The 27,811-nt window shown below is 43.5% G+C and overlaps 4 protein-coding genes across 4 annotated transcripts; 2 read left to right on the top strand and 2 right to left on the bottom strand.

Moving 5' to 3' along the window:
- Positions 1-984: 984 nt before the first annotated feature.
- Positions 985-5,772, bottom strand: irg1l (immunoresponsive gene 1, like). Its single transcript, XM_079744623.1, has 6 exons — positions 5,644-5,772; positions 5,160-5,214; positions 3,123-3,337; positions 2,722-2,814; positions 2,344-2,549; positions 985-2,081 (listed from the first exon to the last, which is right to left on the bottom strand). The coding sequence occupies exons 1-6, from the start codon at positions 5,662-5,664 to the stop codon at positions 1,154-1,156; spliced, it is 1,518 nt and encodes a 505-aa protein (XP_079600749.1). The 5' UTR covers positions 5,665-5,772; the 3' UTR covers positions 985-1,153.
- A 2,321-nt stretch (positions 5,773-8,093) lies between these two features.
- LOC307081639 (putative threonylcarbamoyl-AMP synthase) lies at positions 8,094-10,577 on the top strand (the record flags this gene model as incomplete). Its single annotated transcript, XM_079744890.1, has 6 exons — positions 8,094-8,594; positions 9,427-9,540; positions 9,628-9,790; positions 9,883-10,048; positions 10,143-10,237; positions 10,341-10,577. 6 exons carry the CDS (start codon positions 8,094-8,096, stop codon positions 10,424-10,426), a joined length of 1,125 nt encoding a protein of 374 aa, XP_079601016.1. The 3' UTR covers positions 10,427-10,577.
- A 2,917-nt stretch (positions 10,578-13,494) lies between these two features.
- LOC307081638 (uncharacterized protein) lies at positions 13,495-19,049 on the bottom strand (the record flags this gene model as incomplete). The annotated part of the gene is made up of 9 exons (XM_079744889.1): positions 13,495-14,024; positions 14,133-14,255; positions 14,404-14,493; positions 14,600-14,712; positions 14,848-14,996; positions 15,107-15,206; positions 16,569-18,236; positions 18,349-18,462; positions 18,992-19,049. 9 exons carry the CDS (start codon positions 19,047-19,049, stop codon positions 13,878-13,880), a joined length of 2,562 nt encoding a protein of 853 aa, XP_079601015.1. The 3' UTR covers positions 13,495-13,877.
- A 531-nt stretch (positions 19,050-19,580) lies between these two features.
- Positions 19,581-23,437, top strand: LOC307081240 (glutamine amidotransferase-like class 1 domain-containing protein 3, mitochondrial). The gene is made up of 5 exons (XM_079744341.1): positions 19,581-19,674; positions 20,444-20,556; positions 20,870-21,041; positions 21,249-21,450; positions 23,042-23,437. Exons 2-5 carry the CDS (start codon positions 20,449-20,451, stop codon positions 23,232-23,234), a joined length of 675 nt encoding a protein of 224 aa, XP_079600467.1. The 5' UTR covers positions 19,581-19,674; positions 20,444-20,448; the 3' UTR covers positions 23,235-23,437.
- Positions 23,438-27,811: the final 4,374 nt, after the last annotated feature.

The raw sequence follows: 27,811 nt of genomic DNA, 5'->3' as shown, positions 1-27,811 counted from the left end.
AAAATCCATATATTTATTTAGAGCGATCTCGTTGTCAGAAAAATGTATTTATTTCGAGCGATCTCATTGGTCGGAATTCTTTTTAGTGTAGAAGTTTCTACAATTTCTACACGTCATATTTTTTGGACCAATGAGATCGCTCAAAATATAATCGATTTTTTTCGACCGATGAGATTGCACAAAATAAATACATTTTTTCGACCAATCCGATCGCACAAACTTATTATTATTATTATTGTTTTTATTATTTTCATGGCCATCCACGATAGTGATTCAAGCATTGTTTTATTGAACCCTGTTATTAGGTTTACATTGAGGGCCTTTAAATACAGATCTTAGAACTGGGTTGTATAATAAGCTCTTAACGTAATAGTTCAAAGCCTGAACAGTATTGAGAACATTTAACTGCATATGTACCCAATAAATATTTATTCTTAACTGATAATATTGATATGGGCTTTCAGTAAGGTACGTAGGGTAAGGCTAAGTAGGTAAGGTCAAACCCTAATCCTAATAATACTAATAATTTAGTTAATCGCTGGTAAATCAAATTAAAGTAAAGTGTAACGTGTTACACATTTTTTGCTGAGTGCTGTATTTATAAACACTTCTATCTATCTATCTTTCTGTCTGTCTGTCTGTCTGTCTGTCTGTCTGTCTGTCTGTCTGTCTGTCTGTCTGTCTGTCTGTCTGTCTGTCTGTCTGTCTGTCTGTCTGTCTATCTGTTTTGATTAATACATAATTGTGGTTGAAGACAAACTATAAAAAAGTAATTGTGAATAGTTTTATTTAATAAAGAAAACATTAATACATGACTTTCATTGTCATTTCATTGACATTTCAAAGCATCAAGTTTATATTGACATAGTTTATTAACAATCATATTTATCAACTTCAGTGAATGGAATACCATTCTAAATACAATTATTTCTTCATTTGACTTACACAAAACCAAACTCTCTGAAGGAGGTCCTTCTACATAGCTACAGGCATACTAATGTATTTAGAAAGATAAATGTTGCACATTGAACCATGACAGCAACTGACAATGATTTCAGATCATTGTAAAATGCGAACACCGACACCGTCTTCAAATCCAATTTAAAAAGCAATATTAAATAATAAAATCTCATCGAATGACTCAGGGAAGCTTTCACTGCAGCTTTAACAGGAGAGGTGTGCAGTCTGGCAGCTCATCCAGAGCTTCCACCGTCTCGACCAGGCCCTCCACCTTCTCCCGCGGCAGCACCGCCCCCGCGTTGCTCCGGAACTTCTTCCTCAGGCTCTCATTGGTCAGCGGGTTACGCCAGTGTCCGTAGAAGGTGTCGCACCGGCCCCTGAGAACGTCTCCGCCGTTGAGCGTCACCTGGACCTCGCCGTACATGAGGTCAAAGTTCGCGGGGTTGTCGTCAGGGTGCTCCACGCGGACCAGGCTCAGCAGCGCCGCCAGCTCCGGCCGCGTTATGGCGCCCGCCGTGAAGGACTGCATCGTCACCTCCCCGTCCAAGAGGGCGCTGCAGGCGTTGAATTGGAAGGAGTGGCGCGCCTGGTGCTCGCACTCGGGGAAGGGCCGGTTGATGTACTTGGAGCGGGGCACCCTCAGCAGGATATCCTTCACCTGGGAGGCGGAGACTGTTCCGGAATCCAGCCCCAGGATGAGCTTGTGGACCGAGGCTGCTGCGTCGACCACCCAGTGCATGCCCAGGTGGGCAGGGAAGCGTTTGAAGGCAATGTCCTGATCCTCTATCAAGAAGCTGTGGCCCTCGTCTTGGGCTAAATACAATGGCAGCGGCATGTAGTCTTCGTAGAAGGCGTTGAAGCCAGCCACGCCGGGCACAGAGTCCAAGATTAAAGGACTGGCTTCAAGACCCCTGGACGCCAACAGCGCGGCCTCCATACCCAGGCGGGAAGCGTTGCCGATGTGGAGCGGTTTGGACTGAGTGGCGGCGTTAGCCATTGGGGCGCCAGCTAGAGAGGCAGCGATGGCCAAGGCGTGGCTGCACTGGGAAGGGTCCAGAGACAAGAGATGAGCACACGCTGCTGCACCTCCCATAGGGCCAACCACACTGGGAGGATGGAACCTGGAGAGAGAGTGAGCGAGAGAGAGAGAGAGAGAGAGAGAGAGAGAGAGATAGAGAGAGAGAGAGAAAGAGAGAGAGAGAGCGAGAGGGAGGGAGAGGGAGAGAGAGAGAGAGCAGATGAGCAAGTGTATTTCAACTGTGTGCAACTAGTGGCGTAAAGGTGTCTTCGACCTGACTGAATTGCAGTGCACAACAAGACGGGAAAACACTTCATTTTCATTTTCATCAACGTCTTCCCCTGGGATTTCTGTGCTCAACTCACTTCTTGGGGATGTTGCTGGCGCCGCTGGAGAACCTCATCAATCGGCCTTGGATCTCGATGCCAACGTTGAAGGCAAGCAGTAGGTCCAGGCCACTGGGCTTCCTGTTCTGGGGCATCATGTCACTGACGGCCAGCAGGGCTGGAAGAACCGCGCCTGACGGGTGAGTGGCTGGGTGCCACGTGTCATCAAAGTCCATGGAGTGAACCTACAACAAAATAGGGGAAGAGGGAAGAATATGCAATTGGTACATATAAAGCATTTAAATATATGACTAATGATACTCAGATACATACTTTGCATAGGTCTCAAACACTTTTGACATGACAATACACACCACAATTTTCTTTTTTTACGTGTTACTTGTTTGCAATACTTACTGCCACTCCGTTGACAAAGGCTGCAAGTGTCGGGGACAGTTTGGTCCCACTGCGGCCATAGACAGAGCTGATGTCATCAGGTGCATACATCTCCTGCAGTAGAGAACGGATGACTGATTGTTATTCACGATGGACGAATACAATTCAAGTGACACCACTGTAACCCGACTACTCATTCTGTTCATTCTCAGGTGCAAACAGCTAACCCTAACCGAGCCCTCCTTTCAATGGCCATTGTCCGTCAGTGTGGAGCGGAGTCTGTCTTTAAGGTCCCCACGAAGAAACGCAGCCAATGTGATGCGTTCACATATGAAACAGCTGATGAAAACAGTGGATCCTTGTTCCCTAAGGTCAAGCCTCTCGTCACGACCGTGTGGCGGCCCGTTTTCAGGAGACCTCACCTGGCAGTGCCGCAGCGCCAACTGGAACACGTCGGTGGTGCTGCCGAGCAGGCCCACCCCCAGGCTGTCCAGCACCATCCGCTTGCTGCGGCGGAGCACGGTCGGCGTGAGGTGTTGGGCCTTCAGCCCGCTGATGAACCTCCCGAAGCTGGCAGTCACCGTCTCCTCGGGGGCCGGTTGCTCCGCGGCCGCGTGCTGGGCCGACGCCGGGAGACCTGGTGGGAAGCCAAGGAGTGCAGGATTGTTAAGAGATGAGGGACAAAAGGCGAGGAGGGCAGGTGCGTCCATGCAGAGAGTAGAGCAGGGAGAGCGCTCCCGGGGGAGAGGGGATTTATCAAAGCAAACGTGTCCTAAAGGACCTCATGTCTCTAATCCGTTGAAATAAGCAGTGTTGGGACTAACGCGTTATTAAGTAACGCGTTACAGTAACTACGTTACTTTTGCGTTAACGAGCACTGTAACTAATTACTTTGTCAAAATCAGTAACGCGTTAATCGTTACTGCGATTTAAACAGGCTCGTTACTCGTTACTTCACGTGCATAACCCAGGAATACAGTTTCCGTGGTGGGCGTGAAGCGGACGTGAGTCATGTGACGCAGCGACGCGCAAGTAAATGAATTAAAACAATGGCGGCAGTTGACGACAGTCAAGGCGTTGTATTTCTCATGGAAATATGCACATTATTTTTCCTTTCTGATGGTAAAAGACATAAGGAATATTTTGGTGACCTGTCATCTATGTGGAGGTTCGAAAACTCTAGCCACATCAAAAACTAGCAATTCTAATCTGATGAAACATCTTCAGAAACAACACGCATCTACCAAGCTAGTTGAAAAAGACCCTGAAGGTAACACAGGTGATGCTGCTGCTAACGTCAGCTCCGCCGACGCTAAATGAGAAGCCACTCCAGCCAAACAACGAAAGCTTGATTTTACAAAGCCTGTTGCACAGTCTATAACCCAGACACAGCTAAACAAATGTATGGACAAAGACTGATATAGACATAGACATACTAACATAGACTACTAAAGCACTTTATCCACCATTATTGATTTCATCAGTTGTTTTATTTATCTAAATGGCCAGAGTGGAGGAAATATTATTTTTGTTAAACATTAACTATGTTTGTGAGGCTGAAAGTACTTTTTATTTATTTAGTTTCTCTTTGTGAGGCTGAAAATACTTTTTATTGATGATGAGGTCTCCAGTTGGTGGAGTTTAGCTGTTTTGAGTTAAGGTTACAAAGAACGGATAAACCTCACTGTGTTTACATTGTAAACATCTATTGTATCAGTTTTGCACTATTATTGAGTCCTACAGTTGCTAAATGGTCAGAGGCACAGTTTAATTTTTGCACTGCCAAAACTATGCTTTGTACCTGTTTCAATGGCTACAATAAATATGCCTATCAAAAGTTTCAAAACATACTGTATGTTGTGTTTTGTTGATCCACTGCTTCATCGTAGTGATACTGGGTACAATGATCAAATTTTACAGTTGTTTTGTCGAACACTATGCCACATCAACCCCAAAATAATTAGTGTGTGCATTTGTAGAGGGTTGGAAACAGTTGGAAACAATGGAAATATTTCATTCATTTGCACTCACACTACTACACTGCTATGGCACGTTCAGGTCACTAAGTGGCGCATTGCACTTGTGGTAGGATAGGACTTACATGTAAGCAAGCCAGAGGACTGGCAGCCTGCCTAACTATCCAGTTAGGGAGGTCCTTTGCCACATTAATACATTAATAAGATAATTCAGAAAAAAAAGTTACTTTCCCTAGTAACTAGTTACCTTGAAAGTAACGAGTAACTTAAAGTATCTGAGTTACTTTTGAAAGAAGTAACTAGTAACTGTAACTAAGTCACTAATTGAAAGTAACTTGCCCAACACTGGAAATAAGACACGCAGTCGTATAATAAGATAAGCCCTACTTTCAGGTTTGCTTCATCATTATCAGTGTGAATGAATCACCAACAATGTTAAACTTGAAAATGAAGAGATGCGCCAATTTAATGTTTTTTTTTTACCTTCTGCTCCTGATCGATGCATGTGCCTCATAGCGCCCACTGACCTCGTAGTTTTCTGTGGAATATAAAGATGGTTCAGAAGTCTTTGTGTGTTTCCATCAAATCTGTTACTGGCTACTCGTATCATCATAGTTATTTTTAAGTAATTATATGTTAATCTAAACACTAGGTCAGACACACATATTATTAAATAAACAGATTCAATGTGTGTGCCATGTTTATGAAATGCAACATTGGCACACAAACAAAGATATGATGTTTACCCATAACCTCTTATAACCAAACAGAGGGTATTATTTTAGTTTTGCCCCTCACATTGAAACATTTGATAACACAGATGGGCTTTCAAGATGTGGACAAACACTCTATAGCGAGTGTCAAGTAAGAGGAGTAAACTTTTCAACACAGTTTCCCAAATTAGATAAAAAATGTAAACCCAAGCTGGAGGTCCCTAAATTTAATGATAAATTTGTTTCATCTTTACCTGTAGTTTGGAGATCAGCATGTCACAGATTGGTTCTTTCTTTACAACGTTGATTTTCTTTCCCTTGTTATTTTTTTTCTCTCTCTTTTGGATGAGAGTTCTCTTTGCCTCTGAGTTGGAGCAGGTTTCCTTGATGAAGATGTGCTGAGGGATCTCAATGTTTTCTAGGTGACAGACAACCTTACTTTTATAGGGCTCGGCCCAGCCCAGTTTCCATCATTGGAATGAAGGAAACTCAGGATTTAGTTTTTGGCCGTCACAAAACTTTCCCAGAGTAAATATTAGGAGTTTCATAAAAGCTCATCATCGTCATCATCATCAACACCGTCATCACCCTGATCGTAAAGAGGGGTGGAGGAGGAGGAGTTCATTGTCCTGGTGTAATGGAGCACCATCAATGGGTGTTTACCAGGTATTTCTCTGAAACCCCTCCCAGACTCAGGAAAGCATATTTATGATGAGTTTCAAACTCAACCTCAAAATAAGAAGCATCACTTCAGCTACCTGGGCATACTCTCATCTCACCAGGTAGGACCCTTTATATATGTTGTGTACCTGTATCACATTAGGTAATGTGTGTTAAGACACAGTTTTAAACCTAGCAGTTTTAACCAAAGCTACACCACTAATGTGCTTAAGAGGAAGCGTGTATCATTAAAATAGGCAATAAAGTTAAGCATAATACAGGGGATTGAAACAATGAAAATTGTATATTGATTAACATTTGTTCATTAATTTGTACAATAAATTTTGTAAAAGCTAATTAGTAACAGATTAAATAAGTGCATTACCTCTGTGGGTGATCATCTCTGTCTTCCCTAAATGCTAAATGTAGACAGCTGCTTCCCTCACAGTAAGCAGAGATAGTCAGAGTGAACATAGCTACCTAATCTTTGGCTCGCCCTGCTTGTATATGACAATATTGCCTTACTAGAGCCGGCCCACTTGTTGTGTAGAGGAGGAGAGAGGGAATTGTAGAGAAACTGTGATTTTGTGAATACTTAAGATAACATAGAAGATAAAAAAATGTGGTATGGAGAGGGATCCTTCTCTCCACTTACCAAAGTAATAATACATGAAACATGATGGTATCTAAAATCAGCAGTTACTTAATATATATTAATCATAATAGCTTGTCCTATAAACAATTCATTAATTTATTTTTCATGTGTGTGATTATTGTTTCTGTTTAAACCCAAAAGGCTGTCAACAGAAACCCGACATGGCGAATTTAAATGTTTTTCCAGCCAGTTTTTATGGCGAGCCAGGGGTTCTAGGCATGTTGGCCAATGGCATAAGTGCATTTCTTGTACTTCTGCAAAACTTCAATACAGCGTGGACCCGAATCTCACCAGTAGGGGTCGAGAACATACTTGCAGGTAAATCGTCCCACCCTTTGGTCTTTTACTTGTCTTTTGTACTGACAAAGAGATATTGAGCAAAAATCATGCAACTTATCTTCATATCTAAATGTAGAATATCTTATTCCACCTATATTCCAATTCTAACAATTTTTGTTCTCTTCCATCTATTTTGTAGGTGTACACCTTATTCTGATTGGTGGAATTTGCCAATTGGTCGCAGGGTTGCTTTCCTTTCGCAAATATGACCATTTGAGTGGAACCGCCTTTATTGGCTATGCTGCTCTCTGGGGTAGTTATGGTGCAACAAGAATATACTATGGTGTTGCAACTGGAGCTGTCAAAACAACAATGCAACTTCAACATGATATGATGAACAATATGTCTACCAACCTGATGAGCAACCTGTCTCACATAAATACTGTTTCAGTTCTGCCAGTACTGGAATCAGCAGCTATTTCTGGCCTGGTGCCCTATATCCTCCTCTCGTTTCTCCTTGCATTTTGCTCTGCCACAGTGAACTACATCATGCCCTTTGTGTTTGGAGCAATCACACTCACATTAATCTTTGAAGCAGCGGCACTGGTGGCCAACTCTTGGGCCCTAGTGGTCGCTGGAATCTTGGAGCTTCTCATTTTGATCTTTGCCATCTATGGCTCTGCTGCACTTCTGGTCAAAGGGCTGACCCAGCGCCTAGCCCTGAAGGGCTTTGGGACCCCCCTATTCAATGTCCTTCTTCTTGGAACACCCAACTCAGCCAGTGCACAGAGCATCGGCCAGGAAAAGAAGAAGAACACAAAGTATGCCGAGCCAATGGCATTGGGTTCCTTCTGCGACACTGTCTCTTCATTCATATTCGCTTTCTACTGCTTCGGCTACGTGACATCCTTTGCATTAGGAGTTGCATGGGTGTCGATAATCTCCGCTGCCCAGCTTTTTGCCACCTACTACACCCACCTCCGCCAAGACTGCTACCACGCTACCAAATTTGGCCTCCATGCGACCTATTGGCTTATCAAGGCCTGGGAGGAATTTGTAGCATCGGTGCTAATTGAGGATGCTAATAAAGTGTCCTCAGGACGGGAAGCAATGGTGGGGGACTGGTTCTTTGTGGCTGCAGCCTTGGTGCTCTGCGTGGGAAGCCTCAACACAGATTGCCTGGAGCTGTCCCACAACACGCTCTTCCTCCTGCTCACAATCTCCAGTGTCCCTCAGATACCCCTGCAGGGGTACTACGTCTTCTTCGGTGTGGCCTGTTCCCTGTTCACCGCGGCCTCCCTCTACAGCACCTTCTCACGCCTCATCAACACCATCGCCGAGAAGTCCCTGATCCCCGTTGGACCCCAGCTCGTCTCCACTGACCAGCTCAAAAGGATCCTGAGCTGCGGCCGATCCGACCGCAGAGACCCAGGCGAGTCTCCTCAAAACGACCAGATCGCAGATGCACTTTTCTACATCTCCAACGGAGTGGCGGCTCTCTCTGCACTGCATACCAAATCGACCAGCACAAACTCAAGCTTCCTGCATCTGACTGTGCCTTGGGTGTTGATATCCGGAGCTGTTATCCAGGGATACGTGAGCCAGGTGCAGGTCCGTGGCAGAGGACGCTTTGGGTCTGTCATCCCTTTCTTCTATGCCGTGGTGTGGGCCATTTGGACCTGGTTTAGATTCGCAGGTAGGCTATTCAATTGTTTGTATTTGGGGTTTATTTATTCGTTGTTTGTATTCTCAGTGCTTGATCTTAAGTCACACATATTTATATTACAGGTCGTCTGATCCAGCTGTCTCCTATGGCAGCCGCTGGGTTCACAGCAGGTGCTATTGCATTCCTGGTAATCAATGGATTCCTTATGCTTATCGGTAAGTTCAAATACATAACTTATTTAAAAGATAAAGATAGGTAATCCCTATTTTGATTAACTGGTGATATCCTTTTCTTTTTTTGGCAGCCTCATATAGGAACTTGGTTTTGTTGTTTTTAACAACAATCATGGAGGTGGTACTGGTGTGTTTTCTACTCTCCACCCTTAGGCAACTTCCATACGAACTAGAAAGTAAGCAACTCCCCCCCTTCTTGTTGAAGACTAATATTATGAGAACCCATTATAGTATCTTCTAATTCACCGGCTTGCTGTTTCTATTTCAGTTGCCATGCTTGCCATATTTTCCATCATCTGTATATATGGAGCCCTTGCATCATTGGTGAATTGCATCTTCACACAGAGAATTCTCCCAATGGGTCCAGCCCTACTCAAGGTGTGTGAACCTAAGTTTATTTTCTCTTCTATGCCAGTATATGAATACGAATCACATTAGATTTACCAGAAATCGCCAATGATTTTAGGATCAGCAAAAAAAGCAGGAGAAACCTCAGTCCCCTTGCCCTGTGGCTGAGTCCCGGCTCACCAGTGGCCTCTTGAAGATAACCAAACTCCTGGACGAAGGTGGAGTCTGTGGTATTCCCACCGACACAGTCTATGCCCTGGCTGCCTCCTGTAAGAATCCCCAGGCCATCGAGAAGATCTACAACATCAAAGTATGCAAAATCCCTACTTTGAGGAAAAATCGTTTTCAAGAAGGCTAGGTGAACGTGCTAAACTTGTGTTCTGTGTCCTTGTTTCAGGATAGACCCGCAGAAAAGCCTATCTGTATTTGCATCTCAAGCGTGGAACAGCTGCTGGCAGCCAAGCCACCCTTCAGCCCTCTGCTGTGGGAGTTCATGAGGAACGTCTATCCCGGAGGCATCAGCTGCATCGTGAGCAAAGGCGACTGGCTCTACAAACTGGGTAGGACTGGGCTGCTGATAGGATTTTAGGGGGGGAAGGAGGATTTGAATAACGGTTTAAGGACTGATGCCTTTCTCATTGGTCCTGCCTAGGTGTCGGGGCGGCGTATGACCGCGTGGGAACCAAGGAAAGCATAATGATCCGAGTCCCTGACCACACCGTCACCGGACATCTGTGCGAGCTCACCGGACCTCTTGCCATCACGTCAGCCAATCCAAGTGGAGAGCCAGACAGCACGCATCACTCCATGGTCCTCAGGTGAGTGGAGCCCCTCACACGTCGACACCATTGTTCTTGAATCATTTCAGCTTTTCATTGTTATTCATTAAGTTGTTGTTGTGTTTGCTTGCAGCCGATTAGGACACAAGATCCAAGGGGTTTTGTGTGACGGGGACTCTAACGAAGTCGTGGCCTCCACAGTGGTTAACTGCCTGAAGATAGATGAAGGTAGGATAAATACCATCTTTGACCCAACAAATTCCAAGCAAATCCAGTAAGTATCCTGCATCACACTAAACTGTCATCGTCTTTATCTGTTTCTTCCCCACAGGTACCATTGGCATCGTTAGGGAGGGCTGTGTCCCTGCTGTGAGGGTTCAACAGATCTTTGAGAGAGTGAAAAGTCAAATGCTCTGAACAATTACACAGAACCATTCTGTCTTTATCAGAGAATATCTCAAGAAGTACTCGCTGGCGGTTTTCTAGAACTATACCCATCAACTCACCTCAGGGATAATTTAATATGAGAACGATATAATATGTGTTTTTTTGCTTTGCTATGCAGACAAGCATCAGAAGGGGAACTCCTGCTTACCACAGCAAACTTGCCTTATGTTACATGATCATAATAACTACCAAAGCATTTGTGTCAGATGATTGTTCTCATTATTTATTGATTGATTGTAATGGTTGATATCCATGTAAATTCAATGTATTTGAAAATATGTATTTATTTTTTTTGCTTATGCTTTTTCTGCATCTATTGTGTATACTTTGTATCATTGATTATTCTGGTATTTATTGCAAATAAATTGTTTTATCTGATATGGTGTTATTTCTTACGTCAAAAAAAAAGAAACATCATTAGCTTTGGTTGTACTTTTACACAACCTACTCAAATACCAGTTCACAAAATTGGACATATAGCCCCAAATTGGCTTCACAACAAGTTAATAATCCAGAAAAATATGTTATTGACGGATCTAAAGTAAATTAAGTGAGTTCTGGTACAAGTCCTTAATAAGAAATTATTCATACTATACAGGCAACAGCTTCTGTTTAAACTTTCATCCCGAATGCAATTGGGAAAGTGCTCAAAGGCTCTCTACAAAGCACATAAAGCTGGAAGACTATAGTTTACGTACATATTTTGAACGTGAACCTATGTTAAAATCTTGCAGTGATATCACACTCAAAGGCTCCAGATCTCTGATGATGTTTGATTGCCATGAAGATCTTAATCCTATTTTTTTGCTGAGTTCAAATAAAAATAAAACCAACATCTTGTACCAGCAAACAACGCTTTTTGAGAACGATAAGCAAACGGTGCCTTGCAGGAAATACACACATTTGAATGCCTTCAAATGTGTAAGTGTTTAGGTTGAGATGCTAGCATTTTTATTCTTTTATGCTTGAGAAAAATCGGTTGTTAATGTCATATGACTTGTTAATGTTGGTGTTATATTATTTTAGGCAATTGCTGTATGTTAATTGCAATTAAATTAGTCTAAATATTTTTTTTAATATACAAGAAAAAAATGTTTAGACAAATTTACGTAACACATGTGGTTTATATTCCCTGGGAGGTGCATTGCAAAAAATATTGGGGCGTAGACAATTTCCCACCATTCAAACGATGAAAGCCCTTGACTGGTGGAGGAAGAAAAACAACGCTATTAAAACACCACACATGAACTGACTAAGCGATTTGGAATATAGCCTGTGTTATGTCACCAATACTGTATCTTCTCATGAGCAATAACAAAATAAAGCTGTCAAAGGAGCCTAGCCTATGAAAATAAAGAATGGCTTTCTGTAGGAATTTCCTGTAGCATAGGGTTGGGTAGCAGCAAACTGGAGTGGTTCTTGACTGGAATGGATCATGCTCAGCAATATGCATTGTGTGGACTTCTGTAAAGTAATATTGAAATATTTTCAGTCAGCAGTTACTCAATAGCATTTCAGATATTAGACTTTTTGGTTCCTTTTTTGTTTTTAGAAGGATCATTGTAATACATGTTAATCAAATTGTGAGGGTTTATTGTCCTGTACTTGTTTAATATAGTAGTCAATAACCATTACAGACATTGGGTAATAATCTATCTTTTAATACTGTGTCAAGTTTGTTAATTATTTGTCCCAGTTAAGAGGTATGCACCGCTTAGTAGCTTATATTTGTGGAGGAGGGTTTTAATGTGAACTCTGAAACTACAAAAACATGTTGACGTGATTACTTTTCGCTTCATACTCTTCCTGGTGAATGGGGTAGAGCTAACCCGGATAAGATTAAATACGATTACCTTGAAAATTGCCCACAGAGATAGTGTACAAATGATTCCCCAAAGTCAGGTGGGAGGGAAGAACAACGAATAATGTGTTACACTTACAGGAAATGGTTCCGGTAAAAGCAGGGAATGGCAAACGATTTCCATCCATGTTTATAAATAGCAGATGAAGTCATTGTAGAATTTCTCCAGACCAAGGGTGATGACCCATGGAAAAATATGCTTAGACCTTTCATTTACTTCCTTGAGTCCATAACACATCCTCCATAGATATAAACACACTCTAACACACTCACACACACACACACACACACACAAGCACACACACACACACACACACACAAACACCAGATACACACACATGCACACACACACACACACGCACACGCACCCACACACACACACACACACACACACACACACACCTTTCCTCAATGTCTCCGCAGGCCTGTTCCATTGCCTGCAAAAGAGGCATGCGGGCATGTGGTTGGCGGTCATATACACGCCATCTTCAAGCCGAAAAAAAACCTTCTATATGGTTAAGAAATGGCGAGTATACGACTTCAAATAGTTTATGGTTGGTGTACCAATTCTGGACTAAAACAGCCCGATGGAAACAAACATTATCCCAGACAACAACAAACCTGGGCTGCTCTGATCTGTCCTGTTCAGCTGCATCATGAAGTGCATCTAGAAATGTGATGCTATGTTGGGTATTGTAGGGACCTATTTTTGCAGAAAGGAGCAAGTGTGTTGCACAATTGCAACTAAAGTGCAAGGCAGCACTTTTGTATAAGGTATGGTTACATGTGTTTAAGGTATAGTAACAAAAACAATTTAGCACAATGTTTATATAGTGTAGTTTGAATTAGCTATGAATTATTTATGTAGTTATGAACACCTTAAATATATTCTATACTCAGGTCGTGGCTTCCATGGTGGGATTGGGGCTCAATGTGAATATGTCTTTTATTTTCTGGTAAAACCCGAATCAAACTTTTTATTTTTCTTCTATTTGAACAGGCACTGTGATGAAACATATGTCATGTATCTATAACATTGTTTAATTTTTATATTATTGACTTGTTTGGGCTTACAAGATAACTGGAGACACATCTTCAATGCAATGTGTATTTTCTTTACAGTTACAGTGGCATGAAAAACAACCCCATTAGCCTTTGTAAAGTAACAGTGTGGTAATAGTGCAGATTTAATGTAAGATCATATGTATATTTAATTCAAAGTCAATAAACAAACAATAATAATTTACATTATCACAAATATATTACAAATAATTTATGTGTTCATTTTTGGGATGTTGGTATTTCTATCAATATTCCTCTAAACAAGTGTACATACAATTTTAAAGTATCTGTCATTATTTATGACATTATATACTGATCGAGGAAACCTTAAAAATGAAGTGCATCTTTCCTCATGGTTATGCAGTAGCCCATGCTCTTGTATCATAGCGGTCCATCACGTTTTATGACCTCTTATGAGCGATGCATTTCATACGTTGACTCATACATGACTTTATTCAGTTATGGTTCACTCATTTATTTAATTATTTATTACTCATTTTATTGTTCAGGCTCCTCTGTGATCTCTTCATCTACTCTAGTGTATGGATGGTCACTCATTGGTGAGTTTGAAATGTCCGCCTCAAAAGCAGGATTCATTTTCCCATGCTTGTGTCGTCTTTGAACCTCTTCAAAAATGTGCAGAACCTTTCAGGAATGACAAACAAGAATGTGGTGAACTCACAACAAAACCATTCAAGAAACATTAATTATGTTTTTCTCCTAAAGGGATTCAACTTAAGGGAAATATTTTACCTTTGATTTTGGGATGAGCCCCACCCTGAAGAAACCAATATGACCCGTTTCAATCTTGGTGCAGTCTACCACAGTAGAAGCAATGTTTTCTGGAGATGGCCCATCACATAGTACGCCGTTGACCTAGATGAGTTGATATATTATAGCTGTTTCCTTGATATTCATCATAATGGAGTTAAATTACTTATCATTATAACATTTGATAAGATTCCCATTAATTATTTAAATAGTGATTAAATAAAGTAAAAAGCATATCACTCCATGCAATCACCTTGTCTCCTAGTTTGGCGTACACTTGATTGTGATGAGTTGTGTCTGCTTCACCTGTAGGGTTAGCCGATGTAACAGCTATTGGTCCTACCTATAATAAAGCCACAGTATAGTCAAGAGGAGACAGCATTCTGCCTGTGGAATGCATATGCCAATGTGGAAATCAGCTAAACCATGACTTGAGTCTGAGGGATTACCATATTAATGAGATGTGTGGCAACGGTACAGTCTGGGCTTCTGATTGCAATGCTCTGTGGGGTTCCAATGTGTTTTGCTGCCTCTCCTAAACCAAAGGCATCCAGCCAGGGCCCTGAAAGAGAAATCAAATGTCAATCTTTGAGTGCTACACATGCAGCCCATTATTGTTGTTGTTTCACATGCAAATCTTTAAATTTTGCAGGGCACAAAATAAACACATGCAGTCACACCCACAAATGGTAATTACCTCTGGGTATGACCATGCTTATGGAGGAGGGCCATGCAGCCTCCATGAAATCTAGCAGCAGTGGGCTCAACAGGTGCTTGACCGGATCCAATTGCTTTATGGACGAGATCCACATCGACATGGGCCGATCCTGGGCCTGCTTTTTAACCCTGTGGGGTCAAGTACATCCAATGCAATCTTTAAACAACGGGGCAATGGGGAACATGCTATGTATGCATGCATAAGAGTAAACAATACAAACAAAATATAATGAGCTGACTTGTAAGCTTTGACAACAGCATCCGGCCTGTTGCAAGCTGCCACCAGCACGTAGACGGTATCTGTCGGCATTCCACATATGCCGCCGTTTTTCATGATTTCTGCAAGAGAAGGGAGATACTTTGTTTAATGACATATTGGGCCCTATCTTGCATCCAGCGCAATTGACTTTCTACACTGACGCATGTATCGTTGCTAGTTTGCAACTGGCGCAGAGCGTTCTTTTCCCTCCACCGCCCCACGTCAGTAAATTAGGGAATGATCTTGCGCCCCAAGGGGCGGTTCGGCGAAAGGAGGAGGCGTGTTCTGGCGCAAACATTCCCTGGTGCTATTTTGCAGTTTCAGAAAACAATTCCGCCAGAAACCAGGAAATACAAGATTTAAAGGCAGTGGCGCGTTGTTCAGATGTTATTTTAAGGGCGCACGCATAATGTTGCTTGTGCACCTCGCGCATACACTTTGCTTCTCTCATCTACCTAGCCACACATTCTTGGAAAATTTTTGGGAAAGAATAGCTGATACAGCGGTAATAAGTTGTACTTTTAAATCAATGCATCTGCAAACACCGTACAGCAAACACATATTTTCTTAACACAGACATCGTGTACAAGCCCATAACTTTTAGGATTGATGAGTATTTGATCGTGAGAAAACATTATTTTACCGCAAGTGAGTGTTAAAAAGAATGAATGAATGCGGGCGTGCGTGTGTGTACGTGTAAAATAATTAATGAATGCGGGCGTGCTTGTGGGCATCCATCTGTTTAAACACACGCAAACTAAACACGGAACGCATACTACAGTCCATGGCAATGTATATTAATGGGGGGACACATGCATATTAGGAACACAAGTCGATAACGATACTGCATACGATACTGGTAAGGAACCACGTTTGTTAATGTATTGCGTATATCATTAAATAGAACCAGTTACCGCATATCATTTGTGTGTAAAGTTTTCTTGGCCAAAATTTATTTGAGGACTCAGTATTTCTGAAGTTGTGGAAGAAAACGCTATTCCATGTGTGAATTAGGCCATATTATTTTGCCATAAACTGAGCCATTTGAAGTTTAAAGTTCATGTGGTCATGCATCGGTCTCATGGGAGACTGCAAATGCGCTGCCAAAATATCAACTCGTCAGATTCAAATGCGCTCATGGCTCTTAAAGGGGATGAGAGACGGCACTCTCATTGGTTTATTGCACGTTACGCCCAAACCACACCTACGGGTCGAGTAATTAGGCTACTTCAGACCAACCCTTTTTAGATTTGCGTCGCGCGCAAGAGTCATTTATCCGCCGGTAAAATAGCAGCATCGTCATAGAACCGCCCACAAAGCTACTTACGTTTGGCACTTCTCACTTGCATTTCAGACCGTTAAAATAGGGCCCATTTAATCAATTACAACGCAACAACTTCACCAACGGACACTACTATGGAATTGTGCCTACACTCCCTCACCTGCGATCTGGTTGACGGAGGCAGCCTTCCGGGCTGGTACGTGCAGGCAAGCATCCCTGTTTCCCCCGGTACCACTCAACTTGACAAGAGCTGGTCCCAAAGGGATCTGGGGGGACTGGAAGGTGCCGTTGAACAAGTGCGCCAGGAAACAATAGAAACTGACCAGGCCGAAGATGATGGTGACCCCGATGTCATAGCCGAAAGGCAGGTACCCAATGGCGTCGAGCAGGAAGCTAATGAGGATGAGCTGGAAGATCAGCGCGTAGGCGAACCATGCTACGTTCAGGAACAGCGCCGCCACGGTAACCAAGGCGTTGAACAGCATGAAGCCGATGATTCCCACGGCCACGTTAAACCCTCTGCTCTCGCCGTACAGGCCGCCGTAGCGCGTCAGCCCCCATACGACCCACATCACGCCGTACAGAATAAAGGCCGTGCTCTCTAGGGTCTTACCCCGTGCGAAACACACACTGCCACAAAGCAACTGGAGCACCCCGCCCGCTACTACTGCCCAGGGGAGTACCAGCACAAAGAGCGGACCGCGTTCCCCGATGGTGGCCGTGATGGCGAAAGCAGCCAGCACACTGCAGGCATGTCCCAACACCTCCGCGTCAGCGTACTTGGAGAGGCCCAGATAAGGCGTGTGAAGGTCTTTGTCGTGGGGTCTAAGAGTGAGAGCATTTATCTTGCTCACCAGAGCCTTAAACAGGCCCTGTCCTGTAGGAATCCTCCGGCTGAAGTTCATATTAAGAGCGTAAACAAACAACACGCCAGCGGAGACTACAAAAATGGCCGCCTGCACACCCTGGGTGCCTCTTTGGAGGAAGCCGAGGGGTTCTGCGGCGACGGCGATAAGGTAAGCCACAAAGAACAGCTGGTACACGCCCTCTGTCAGACTCTTCTGACAGCTGAACACGGCCATGATGAAGAGCAGCACGGAGAAGATGACGGGGAAGGGGACGGGGGAATAGGGCTGGATGGAGAACAGAAGCGCAGTGTAGCCCTCGGCAAACCTCAGCAGAGCCATGAAGCCGCAGAAGGTGGCTCCGAGTGGGTCCATGGCCCGGTAGGAGAGGACGCACATGGCCAGCTGAAACACGCCGGCCGTCCACAGCCAAGGCACGTGGCCCATGGAGAGCTGAGGAACCACGCCTAGAACAGGACAAGCTAGCACGGAGGCAGCCAGTAGGTTCATCACCAGGCTTACTAACGTCATGCTGGTGCATTCTGGGTCCTGCTGTGCTTTCTGCACAGGCTTCTCTTTGGCCCAGGTTGCGATCAGTTCCACCTTACCGTGGGTGATGTAAGACAACAGGTGTCCAACGCCAAAGTAGACCCCCGCCAAACAGACAAAGAGGTAGTTAGCGGCCGTGGCGGATCGGCCAAAGCCAACGGCGGCCAGACCTGCTATTTGATGGGCGCATGCTAGGCTAATGCTGAGCGCTATGATAAAGAGAACAGTTCTCTTTGCTAAGAGTGCTACGATAGCTATGAGGAGGAGTGCCAGGGTGAAAGCAGCCAGGCCAGGAACCAGGGATGGTCCTAAGTCATCGGGCGGAATGACCCCTTGTCCTGCTAGAATGTACACCAGGCCTGAGCCGGTCCATAGCCCCGACACTGTCAGACACAAGAGGGAAAACAGTTGGCCGTGGGAGAGACTGAGGACACCTGGAGGGAAATTAAAGAGGGAGGGAAGGTGAGTAAGTTTCACAAATATGAATATTTCCAATTAATGATGGAAATCTGCTTATATTCCAATTGAGTAGAACATGATCCAAACCTGCATTTGCTAAAACAGCAGCAGTCACTAGGAGAAGAATCCCCAGTGCAGTCTGGGGGATGAAGTCTTCCCCAGGAGTGCTGGCATAGTTGTTTACTAGAAGCAGCAGGGAACCTGTGTTTCAACATAAAAAGTTATATCAAGATTTAGAACCTCATTACTATCATTTGAAATATCAGACGCTCTTATCCAAAGCGACATACAATCAGTACATTTGTAAGAGGAAAAAAAAACAAAAATATATCACCGGTACAGTACAGATGTTCGTAGAAACAAGTGCCGAGCACCATCACACAGATTTATACACGGACTGCACCACCCAATGGCCTACACAGTACACTGCAAATGAGTTAAGGTTCCTACCTTTTTGTTTTACTTTGTAAGCCTAACAACAACACTAATTACCACTGATTTTTTTTTTCTGACAATGCTGTATGAATAATTTCTAACTATGTTTGCTTAAATAGTGGGATTTTGTAACAAGCATAGCCTTGTAAAGAAAGATTGGTCTAAAATGTATTCTTTCTTTAATTTATCCCAAATTAAACATTATAAAATTACATTATTAATTCATATATTATATAATAATTAGTCTGTCACCTATCAAATTACAGACATCTAAATGTTAATCATTATTTCTTACCACTGGAGATCCCTAAAATGCCAACTGGAAAATGGACAGAGCGCGAGTCTTGAGCCATGCTTATTATTGCAAGTTGAATGTGGAAAGCGCTTTATATTCACCTTGGACACCCAGTCCTTTGACGTCACGCCCACCGGAGACAACAATGCGGCGCACCTTTCCCGGAAAATTGGTAACAGAGACGGAGAATTTCCCCCAACCGAAGTTTTTCTTAAACTCAACATGCGTTATAAGTTTAAAGTAATTTGGCCTGTGCATAGCTTATTTATTCCTCCATTTTGTTTACACATATTTCCTTTATTTCCTTTATATGTTTTATTCATGTGGGAAGGTTACATCTACCCAAGCGTTATTTAAAGTAGGCCTACATTGTGTAATAGTAGTAGCCTATAGGCCTGCTTAATATCCGTTACTACCGGTAGATAGGGTTGTTTCTTTCTTTTTTTTTTATTTTTACAATTGGATACACCTTTTTTATAGGCCTACGGTAAGCGATACTTATTATTATTATTAGAAGGACACTTCCTCGATGACTGATGCTCTGATGAGTGGGAGGGAACATTCAAGAATGAGTAGCAGCAGCCCATAAAAGGCGCTTCATTGGTCAAGGCAGCATTCAACGGCGCTCTTCAACAGAACCTGCACGCAACTCACCTTCTGGCCGCACAAAGCAACCCTCCAAGGTAAGCGAACTTGAATTTAATATTAGAACTTCGCAAACAAGTTTTCTGATACGATATTGATTGAAAGTGGGCAGGCGACCTCTGCGACGTTTGAAAATAAAACCATATAGATTAAATGAATTAATTATGTTTTTATTTTAGTAGCCTTGGTGTTTACATCGTTTTAGCGTTACCCATACATCTAGGGCTTTTATAATGTACAAAGACCTGGTAGTCTGATTCGGGCTGACTAAACTATATACCGTAAAGCGGTTGTTTGTGCCGTGTCAGAGGTGTGTAACCTGGCAACGGCTCTCTGGTGGATTCATTGTTTCGCACCTGCCTTAGTGAATCTTTAATGCGGACATGCCAGGCGGTTAACAGATAAGATGCCATGTCATGCTTACACAGGCACAGAATCAACATTGCTGAAGGATATACTTCAAATATCATTGTATTACTATAACTGTTTATGTATATATACTGTTTATATAAACTGTTTATGGCCGTAATATATGAATCTTACAATTATTTGATAGAAAAAAAACGTAAATACTAACTCATATACCAGCCTACATATAAGTTAAAGAGTGAGTATATTATAAGTTAGGTAGTTAGTAATTACAATTGTATCATGTTATATTGAGTTTAATGTATTATCTTTTATATATTTACATACATAATAATTAATAAAACAAAATAAACTTTTTGTTCTTCATATACAGTGGTTCTGTGTGTGCACCCCGACATATTCAGTTCCATGTGTGTTGAGCGAAGGTTTGACTTACAGGAAACATGGCAAAGCGTGTCGCAGTGCTGCTTTCTGGCTGTGGCGTGTACGATGGCACAGAGATCCACGAGGCTTCAGCCACACTGGTGCACCTGAGTCGTGCTGGAGCCAAGGTATGGGGGAAAGTTAAAGGTTATTAGATGGACACATAGCCTCACTGCAGGGACTGGCACGACCGTCTGGGTTCTAAAGGTACTTGGTCAGAACCAAGAGGCCCACCGTCTACCTGTAGGCATTCAGCAAGATCCCTTTGCTCTTTGTGGTCATTGAGAAATGGCTGCTTGATGACTAAATAGCAAAGGCTGTCATTGCCTGTATTCTGGTGCCTGAGTCTCTGTCACACAGTAAAAACACAGCATCCTCCACTACTTTGGTAACACCATAGTTTGGGCATTTGTAAATGATCCTCCCTCCTCACCTCACCAGGTGAAAATGTTCGCTCCCAACACGGAGCAGATGCACGTGGTGAACCACTGTGAGGGGAAGCCCGCGGAGGGGAAGCGCAACGTGCTGCAGGAGAGCGCACGTATCGCCAGGGGCGACGTGACCGACCTGGCCAAGCTGGACGTGAAAGACTTCGACGCCCTCATCATCCCAGGTGCGATTGGCTCCCAATCCAGACAATACACCGGATCATTCCTAGCTGAGCATTACTGTCGTCGGTTCCGTTAGGCCTATTGAGACATTATTTATTTATTCATTGTCTGACTTTGTGTTTCTTAATGTGTTTAGTTATGTTATCATTCATTTCTGAATTTTTTTGTTTGTGTGTTCATTTCCACCGATTGCCCCTTTCTTTCTTCAGGGGGCTTCGGTGTGGCTAAGAACCTGAGCGACTGGGCGGTGAAGGGGAAGGACTACACCGTCCAACCCCAGGTGGAGAAGGTCATCAAGGCCTTCTGGCGGGCGGGCAAGCCCCTGGCCATGTGCTGCATCTCCCCAGTTCTGGCCGCCAAGGCTCTGCCTGGATGCGAGATCACCGTGGGCCAAGACAAAGAGTGTGAAAAGTATGTGTCTCTGTGTTTCACCCGCAGACATGTATGCTATTGCCAATCAATGTTCAGATTAAACCATAGGGCTTCTCGTGCAGAACGGCACTAAAGGGCAGAAATTATGCACTTTGCTGAGGTAAAGGTGTCCTGCATTATTGTTTAACAGTACACCTAATCATAGGTGTAGTTTTTTTATAAATGTATGTATATAAGCAGTGGCGGTGGGTCAATGGAGGGCGCTAGGGCGCCGCCCCGCCGTGAAATAGTCACTTGAATATATCTGCCAACTATTAATCAACTATTATCAATGCGAAATATATCAACAAAAATACATAGCGTTTATCCTCATTTAATTGTGTGATATACTTGTCACTGCCAGCAACCATTTAAATGTGTCTGAACGTCAATGATTTGGGCTTGGCTAGTTATTGGTCATTTGAAATAAAGCCCTCCTCCAAGTCAGGGGCGCCGGCCACGTTGAAGTCAATGTAAGCTCGCTAACTTTTTGCTGTCTATCAAGCAGAGACAGCTTTTCATTGGCGCAAGAAAATTCGCCCTGACACTGGCGCACACTGGTCGCACCAGTGTGCGCCCCAGGCCAATGGTATCGCTTTTCAATTTGTTATCAACACATCATTGGACAATTCAGCGGATCAATCAAATAGGCTACCTCCCTCAGCAGCATTCGCCCAACACAACTACATGTAGAGAAGAGATAGATCGCTAACTAGCAGAGAGTTGTAAGCACTTTCCACCCTTTTCAGTGGAGGAATTGGATTCCCCAAGCAATGTTATACTTAAAAGGAGCAAGTAAGTTGCATATTAATTTAGTCTTTCGGCCTGTAGCATACAAACAAAATGAAGCAACTGTCCCATATTTCTAACTGCATTTGAAGTAGACATTGAGACTCACAAAAAATGGACGCTATAGGACAGTGATCATGATTTGTCTCAATATCAGAATAACAACAATGGGTCAAATAGCAATGGCTGCTGGAATGGCCCCAAAGTAGGTCTGTATATGCAGTGTAAGCTTGTCCAGGCCCTGCAAGTCAGGATGTAGGCTATGAATCGGAATGAATAGTAGGTAAATAGGTAGTGGCCATCCCCAAAATGCACCAGAATACAGGAAATCAAATCTATTAAATTCCATTTTTTATGGGGGGGGGGACCCCAGACCCCAGACCCCCTGTCTATTACTGTGCCCCACCAACATTTTTGATCACTAGCCGCCACTGTATATAAGTATGTATGTATGCATGTATTTATGTATGCATGCATGTGTTTGATCAAAAACGTTCCATGGGTGTGCACCTCTGCCTTTTAGCAGTTCAATATCGAGCCACAAACCAATATTTAAAACAATCAAATAGAATTCGACAACATGTTTTCTTGACAACACGAAAACCAAGTGCTCAAGGCACCAATAATGTAACAAATGGAAGTAATGAATGTATCTAATAGTTGTTGGTAGCTGTGGTATAGACAAAATAAACCACTCAGGGGGTGTGCCGTTATTATAAAAAGAATGAACTTCTACTATGTTGTAGAACATTTTTCAATAATGAACTACTTTGTAATTGAAATGTTGGTTTCCTTTGTGCAGGTGGCCCTACGCCCAGACGGTCGGCGTGATGAAGGACATGGGCTGCACGCACGTGAACAAGAACGTTGGGGAGGCCCACGTGGACGTGAAGAACAAGCTGGTCACCAGCAGCGCATTCATGTGCAACGCTGCCTTCCACGAGGTGTTCGACGGCATCGGTGTCATGGTCTCAGAGCTGCTGAAACTGGCCTAGGAAAAGGGCTCTGTGTTTTGAGATTTTTGTGTACTCTTTGTTGTTTGAGTACTGCTAAATGCACTAAATGTAAATTTAAATTTGCATTGTTTTGTTTTTACGATGTATGATTTGAACTCAAATTAATCTTTCTGCACCATCCTCAGATGAAATTTCATTTCTGTCATATTGGTTGAATCTGTTGATTCAACCAATATGTAATAAACTATTTGAAATAAGGTGCAGTACTCTATGTGTCTTATTGATTTACGGCAATGTGTAATTTCACTGATTAAAAGTTATACTAGAAACTCTAAGCCAAGGCTGCCTAAAAGGTCAGTTGTGACCTCTCCAGTTCAGTCAGAAAAGTCTACCAGAAAAGTCGGTGTGCTGTGCTTAAAACAAATATAATTAGTGGATCACTGATTCTAACTTAACCTAAACACTACATTATTTTATGAAATATTTTTACTGAAACGTTTTTGGCTTTGTTTAAATATATATATATATATATTATGAATCTTGCCAATAGTAAAGTAAACTACAATAGAAATCTGCAAAATAATATATTTCAGTGGTACAAATATGGAGGCACAATGGAACATTTAATCGTTGAAATCGTTAAACATTATTGACCTCCATTGTCGACAATATTGATAATGTCGGGGTATGTCGGGCCATAGAGTAAAGGTCCGCCCGCGCTCCCATGAGCGGCATTTAGAAAGGATTCAGATTATTAAAATGATACTTTTGTACCTTTTGTTTTGAATATAATAAATTATCTCTGCCATTCATTTTCTGAGAAACAACTGTTGAGTTTAATTAGAAGGTACATTATTCTCGTGTGGAGCGTCTGAACCTAGCAAGGGAATACTATACTGAGGCAGTGAAATACACACTGAATACGGGACATAATTAGAGGTTTAGAAGGCTGTTGTTGAATGATTCATAAAGTAGGTCATAAGATATGTCAGGGTTGGAGCAGGTGGGTTGAGAGTGATGAGTGAACATAATATTTTGGACCGCTTCAAGTTGTTTATATTGTTGAACTGTAATTAACTGCAACATCATAGCTTTGGCTGTAGAGTTTTGTAAATGGAAGTGCCCTATACATGGCAGGATGATCAAGTGGTGAAGGTGTTGTCAAACTACTGAACGAGCTTTCAGTCGGAACAACCCCCAAAGTCCTGAGGTGCGCCAAGTCGACAAACAAATAACAATGACGTCAATATCACTATTATTACATGGCGCTTTCTGATCAATTAAGTAGCGTTGGGCAGGGGGCGTGTTAAAGGTGACATGTTATACCACCAGGTGTGAGTGTGATTAGCTGTTTCTAGCCGTTTTGAAAATCACAAGTGGGCGTGTCCACCTAGATGTATTCTTAGAGTTCTTAGAGTGTATGACGGATAGATGAGCAACGTTTGCTACAGTCCACTGGGTAGGCTGGTAGACTGGCACACATCTTGGTGGACACGCCCACTTGTGATGTCAGAAGAGGCCGATTTTTAAAACGGCTTGTAATGGCTAATCACACTCACACCTGGTGGTATAATATTCCCGTCTTCAAAAAGCTCAGAGTTTCCAGGAGTTTCGGAAGTTGGGACCTTAAGCTCGGAGGAAAGTGCTTTGAACACTCTTTTGGGTCTGAGATTTCGCTCTATGTTTCGTGCGGAAGTAAAGCTACCCGAGTACTCCTTGTTCACGTCACAACAATAGCTGCCCATTACACTGATAGACTAAACTTGCTGCTGAACTTGCAGCAAGCACCAAGAGGCGAACACCCATTCTAACATTTGTATTACGATACATTATAGCCTATAATTATAAACATCCCCTGATCAATTGTCTCTCAAGTTCAACCATCGCAAGCAATTCTAATAACTGATTGATCGGATTCAGCAAAGAAGGGCAAAGAGGCCCCCCCGCGGGCATCCATACTTGTTTCCTGAACACTCTTATTTCTGAAGTAGGAAGTTTTATGTAAAGACACTTAAGAGCTTCCGAGTGTTTTGAAGGCGGCATATGTCACCTTTAAGCCCATGTGGTGAGACGGAGGGGGCAGAGCCCTTCTTAATGATCGGGGCCGGCACAGCCAATGGCTTGCGTCTCCACCTTATTTATTCACGAGTAGCCCTTGTGTCGGGAGGTGCCACAATTGGTCTCCTCGTTACTTCCGGCTGCGCCCCTCCCGTCAACCGGCTGCCGGTATGTACGCACGCTGTTATGGATGCTCTGACTCTGATTTGTTTGTAGCATGGTGATTTACTTTTTGGGTACTGGTTGCTTTGCAGCGCTTCTGCCTGTCGCCTGCTGGTGCCCTGCCTCGGTTGGTGGTGCGTGTGGGATTACTTTTTCGCACTGGTCGCTTTGCAGCGCTTCTGCCTGTCGCCTGCTGGTGCCCTGCCTTGGTTGGTGGTGCGTGCGGGATTATTGATCGTGTAACATCCTCGATCCCCTACCGAACGTTAAAATCCAGCGGTGCTCCGTGAGCTCGCTGACTTGAGTAGGGAGTTGCCAACTTCCTGGTATGTATCCCCTATGTTAGATTGCTATGGTGTTTTTTTTAGAATTATGTTTAGCACTAACAGGGTGACCTGTATACCTTCTAGGTACTGCCGATTGCGTCATTGCCGACTGCTGTTTTTGCCACCCATTCGCTTACCTGCAAGGCTGCCTTAGCTGTCCCGGGCTAGCCTTGAAGATAGCGGCGAAGACGCTAACAACCACTCCTTTTTAACCTGATCCGTTTGTATTGTCCTTGTGTGTTTCCACCTGTCCGTGTCGCAATTAGTGTGTGTCTGTGTGCGTGTAGACTGTGTGCGTGTGTGCGTGTGCGTGTGTGTCCTGGGGAAGTGTTTGGTTTAATTTGGAGGATTTTGTCTTTATTTGGTTTTGAGTCCAGTTTCTGTTAAGCCACTGGCAGGAGGCCTTTTATAGCTGCGGATAGCCAGTGGGCTATCACGCATGTGTAATATCTTTTGGGGCCTGTTTGGTGCATTTGGGTTTTATTTTTATTTCTTATTGATTTTCTTTTTTGTGACTTACAAGTTGTGAGTTTGGTCGTGTGTATATACTTCTTCTACTCCTTTTGTTTCCAGGTGCTGAGTGCCCACGGCAGGGAGGCAACTAGATCCCATAGGTGGTGGTGCCCTTTCTTCCCGAGTGTCTGTCACGTGTGCCCTTTTGGATTCTCTTTTTATTTTGCCATGTTGAACCTGCGTTTTGCTTTTGTTGTGAGTATGTGCGAACACGAGTGACTGGTTGGTGTCGCTGGTTTCTCCCCTCCGCGTTCCTGGTATCTTGCCCCCCCCCCTTGCCGGTAAGCCTCAGCCCTGATCGTTCTTTCTTTCCCCAACGTACAGTGTCATCGTAATTGTAATGTTTGTGTGGAACGTACATGTTTTAGTCAATAAAGACAACCTATTTTCGTAACCTCGTCTCTGGTGCCGTTAGCCAACGAACGTGTGTGCTAAGTTCTTGTTTTCCGTTCATTGATTGATATTTCCCTGGGTGCAATTCCTAGGGTGGCGTTGTCGCTTACCCCCGTTTCCTCTAATGCCACATTTGGCGTTGACGACAGGACGTACTTTCTAAACACCAGAGGCGTATGTTCCGATATTTATGTTGTCTTTACTGTGGTTGTTGGTGTAAAAACCTGCTTATTTTTCACTTCAGGCATTTGGATTGACCTTTCTCTCTTCAATTGTGTTAGTTGGCAAAAACAGCAGTTGTCTTGACCGTCGTAGCAGTTGACTACTGTGCTCCTTTTACAGTGGACCAAAAACCCTGCTGCCGCAGGTAGGTCATAGTTTAGCTATGAACATGGAAGAGCTACAAGAGCTTAGGGAATTGGTGGCACAGCTTAAAGCAGACAATGAGATATTGAAGCAGAGACTGAATCCAGCATCTTCGGGCGATACCTCACGTGCCGAGCCTGGGTTGGTGTTCGTCCCCCGTGATAGAAAGTGTCCCATGTTTAAAGGCAAGTCAGGGATTAAGGTAAATGAATGGATTGAAGAGGTAGAGGCATGCATGCGGGCACGTCACCTTTCTGTGAATGATCAAGCTTTCTTTCTGTTCGACCATTTAGAAGGGGAGGCCAGAGAGGAGATAAAATATCGCCCGAGCACCGATAAAAATGATCCCAAAAAGATCAAAAGTATTCTCCGGGAATTGTACGGGTGCTCTCAGTCGTATGTTGCCCTGCAAGAGGCTTTCTTTTCGAGAAAGCAGCAGGACGGTGAAACCTTGTTGGAGTTCTCTTCGGCTTTGATGAGTCTTATGGACAGAGTCAAGCATCGTGCACCCGATGGTTTGGTGAATGCTGAGGTTTTGTTGCGCGATCAATTCTCTGAGCATGTTATCGATGGTGCTTTGCGGAGGGAACTTAAGCAGCTTATAAGGTGCCAGCCAACAATCACCATGCTGGAGCTCAGAGCAGGGGCTATCCGGTGGGAGTACGAGGGTATGCCGGGTGGCGCGAGGGGTCGCAGTCAATCTGTTCCATCCATACATGGTGTCCAGTATGCAGTGCATGGAGGCCATAAGCCCGTTTCTAGCAGCGCTACAGAGGGGTCTGAATTATCAGAGCTAAA

The sequence above is a fragment of the Pollachius pollachius genome (genome assembly GCF_949987615.1).
Source record: "Pollachius pollachius genome assembly, chromosome: 10".
Taxonomy (NCBI): Eukaryota; Metazoa; Chordata; class Actinopteri; order Gadiformes; family Gadidae; genus Pollachius; species Pollachius pollachius.
The sequence above is the reverse complement of the archived record's forward strand: the minus strand, read 5'-3'. Positions and strand labels throughout refer to the sequence as shown.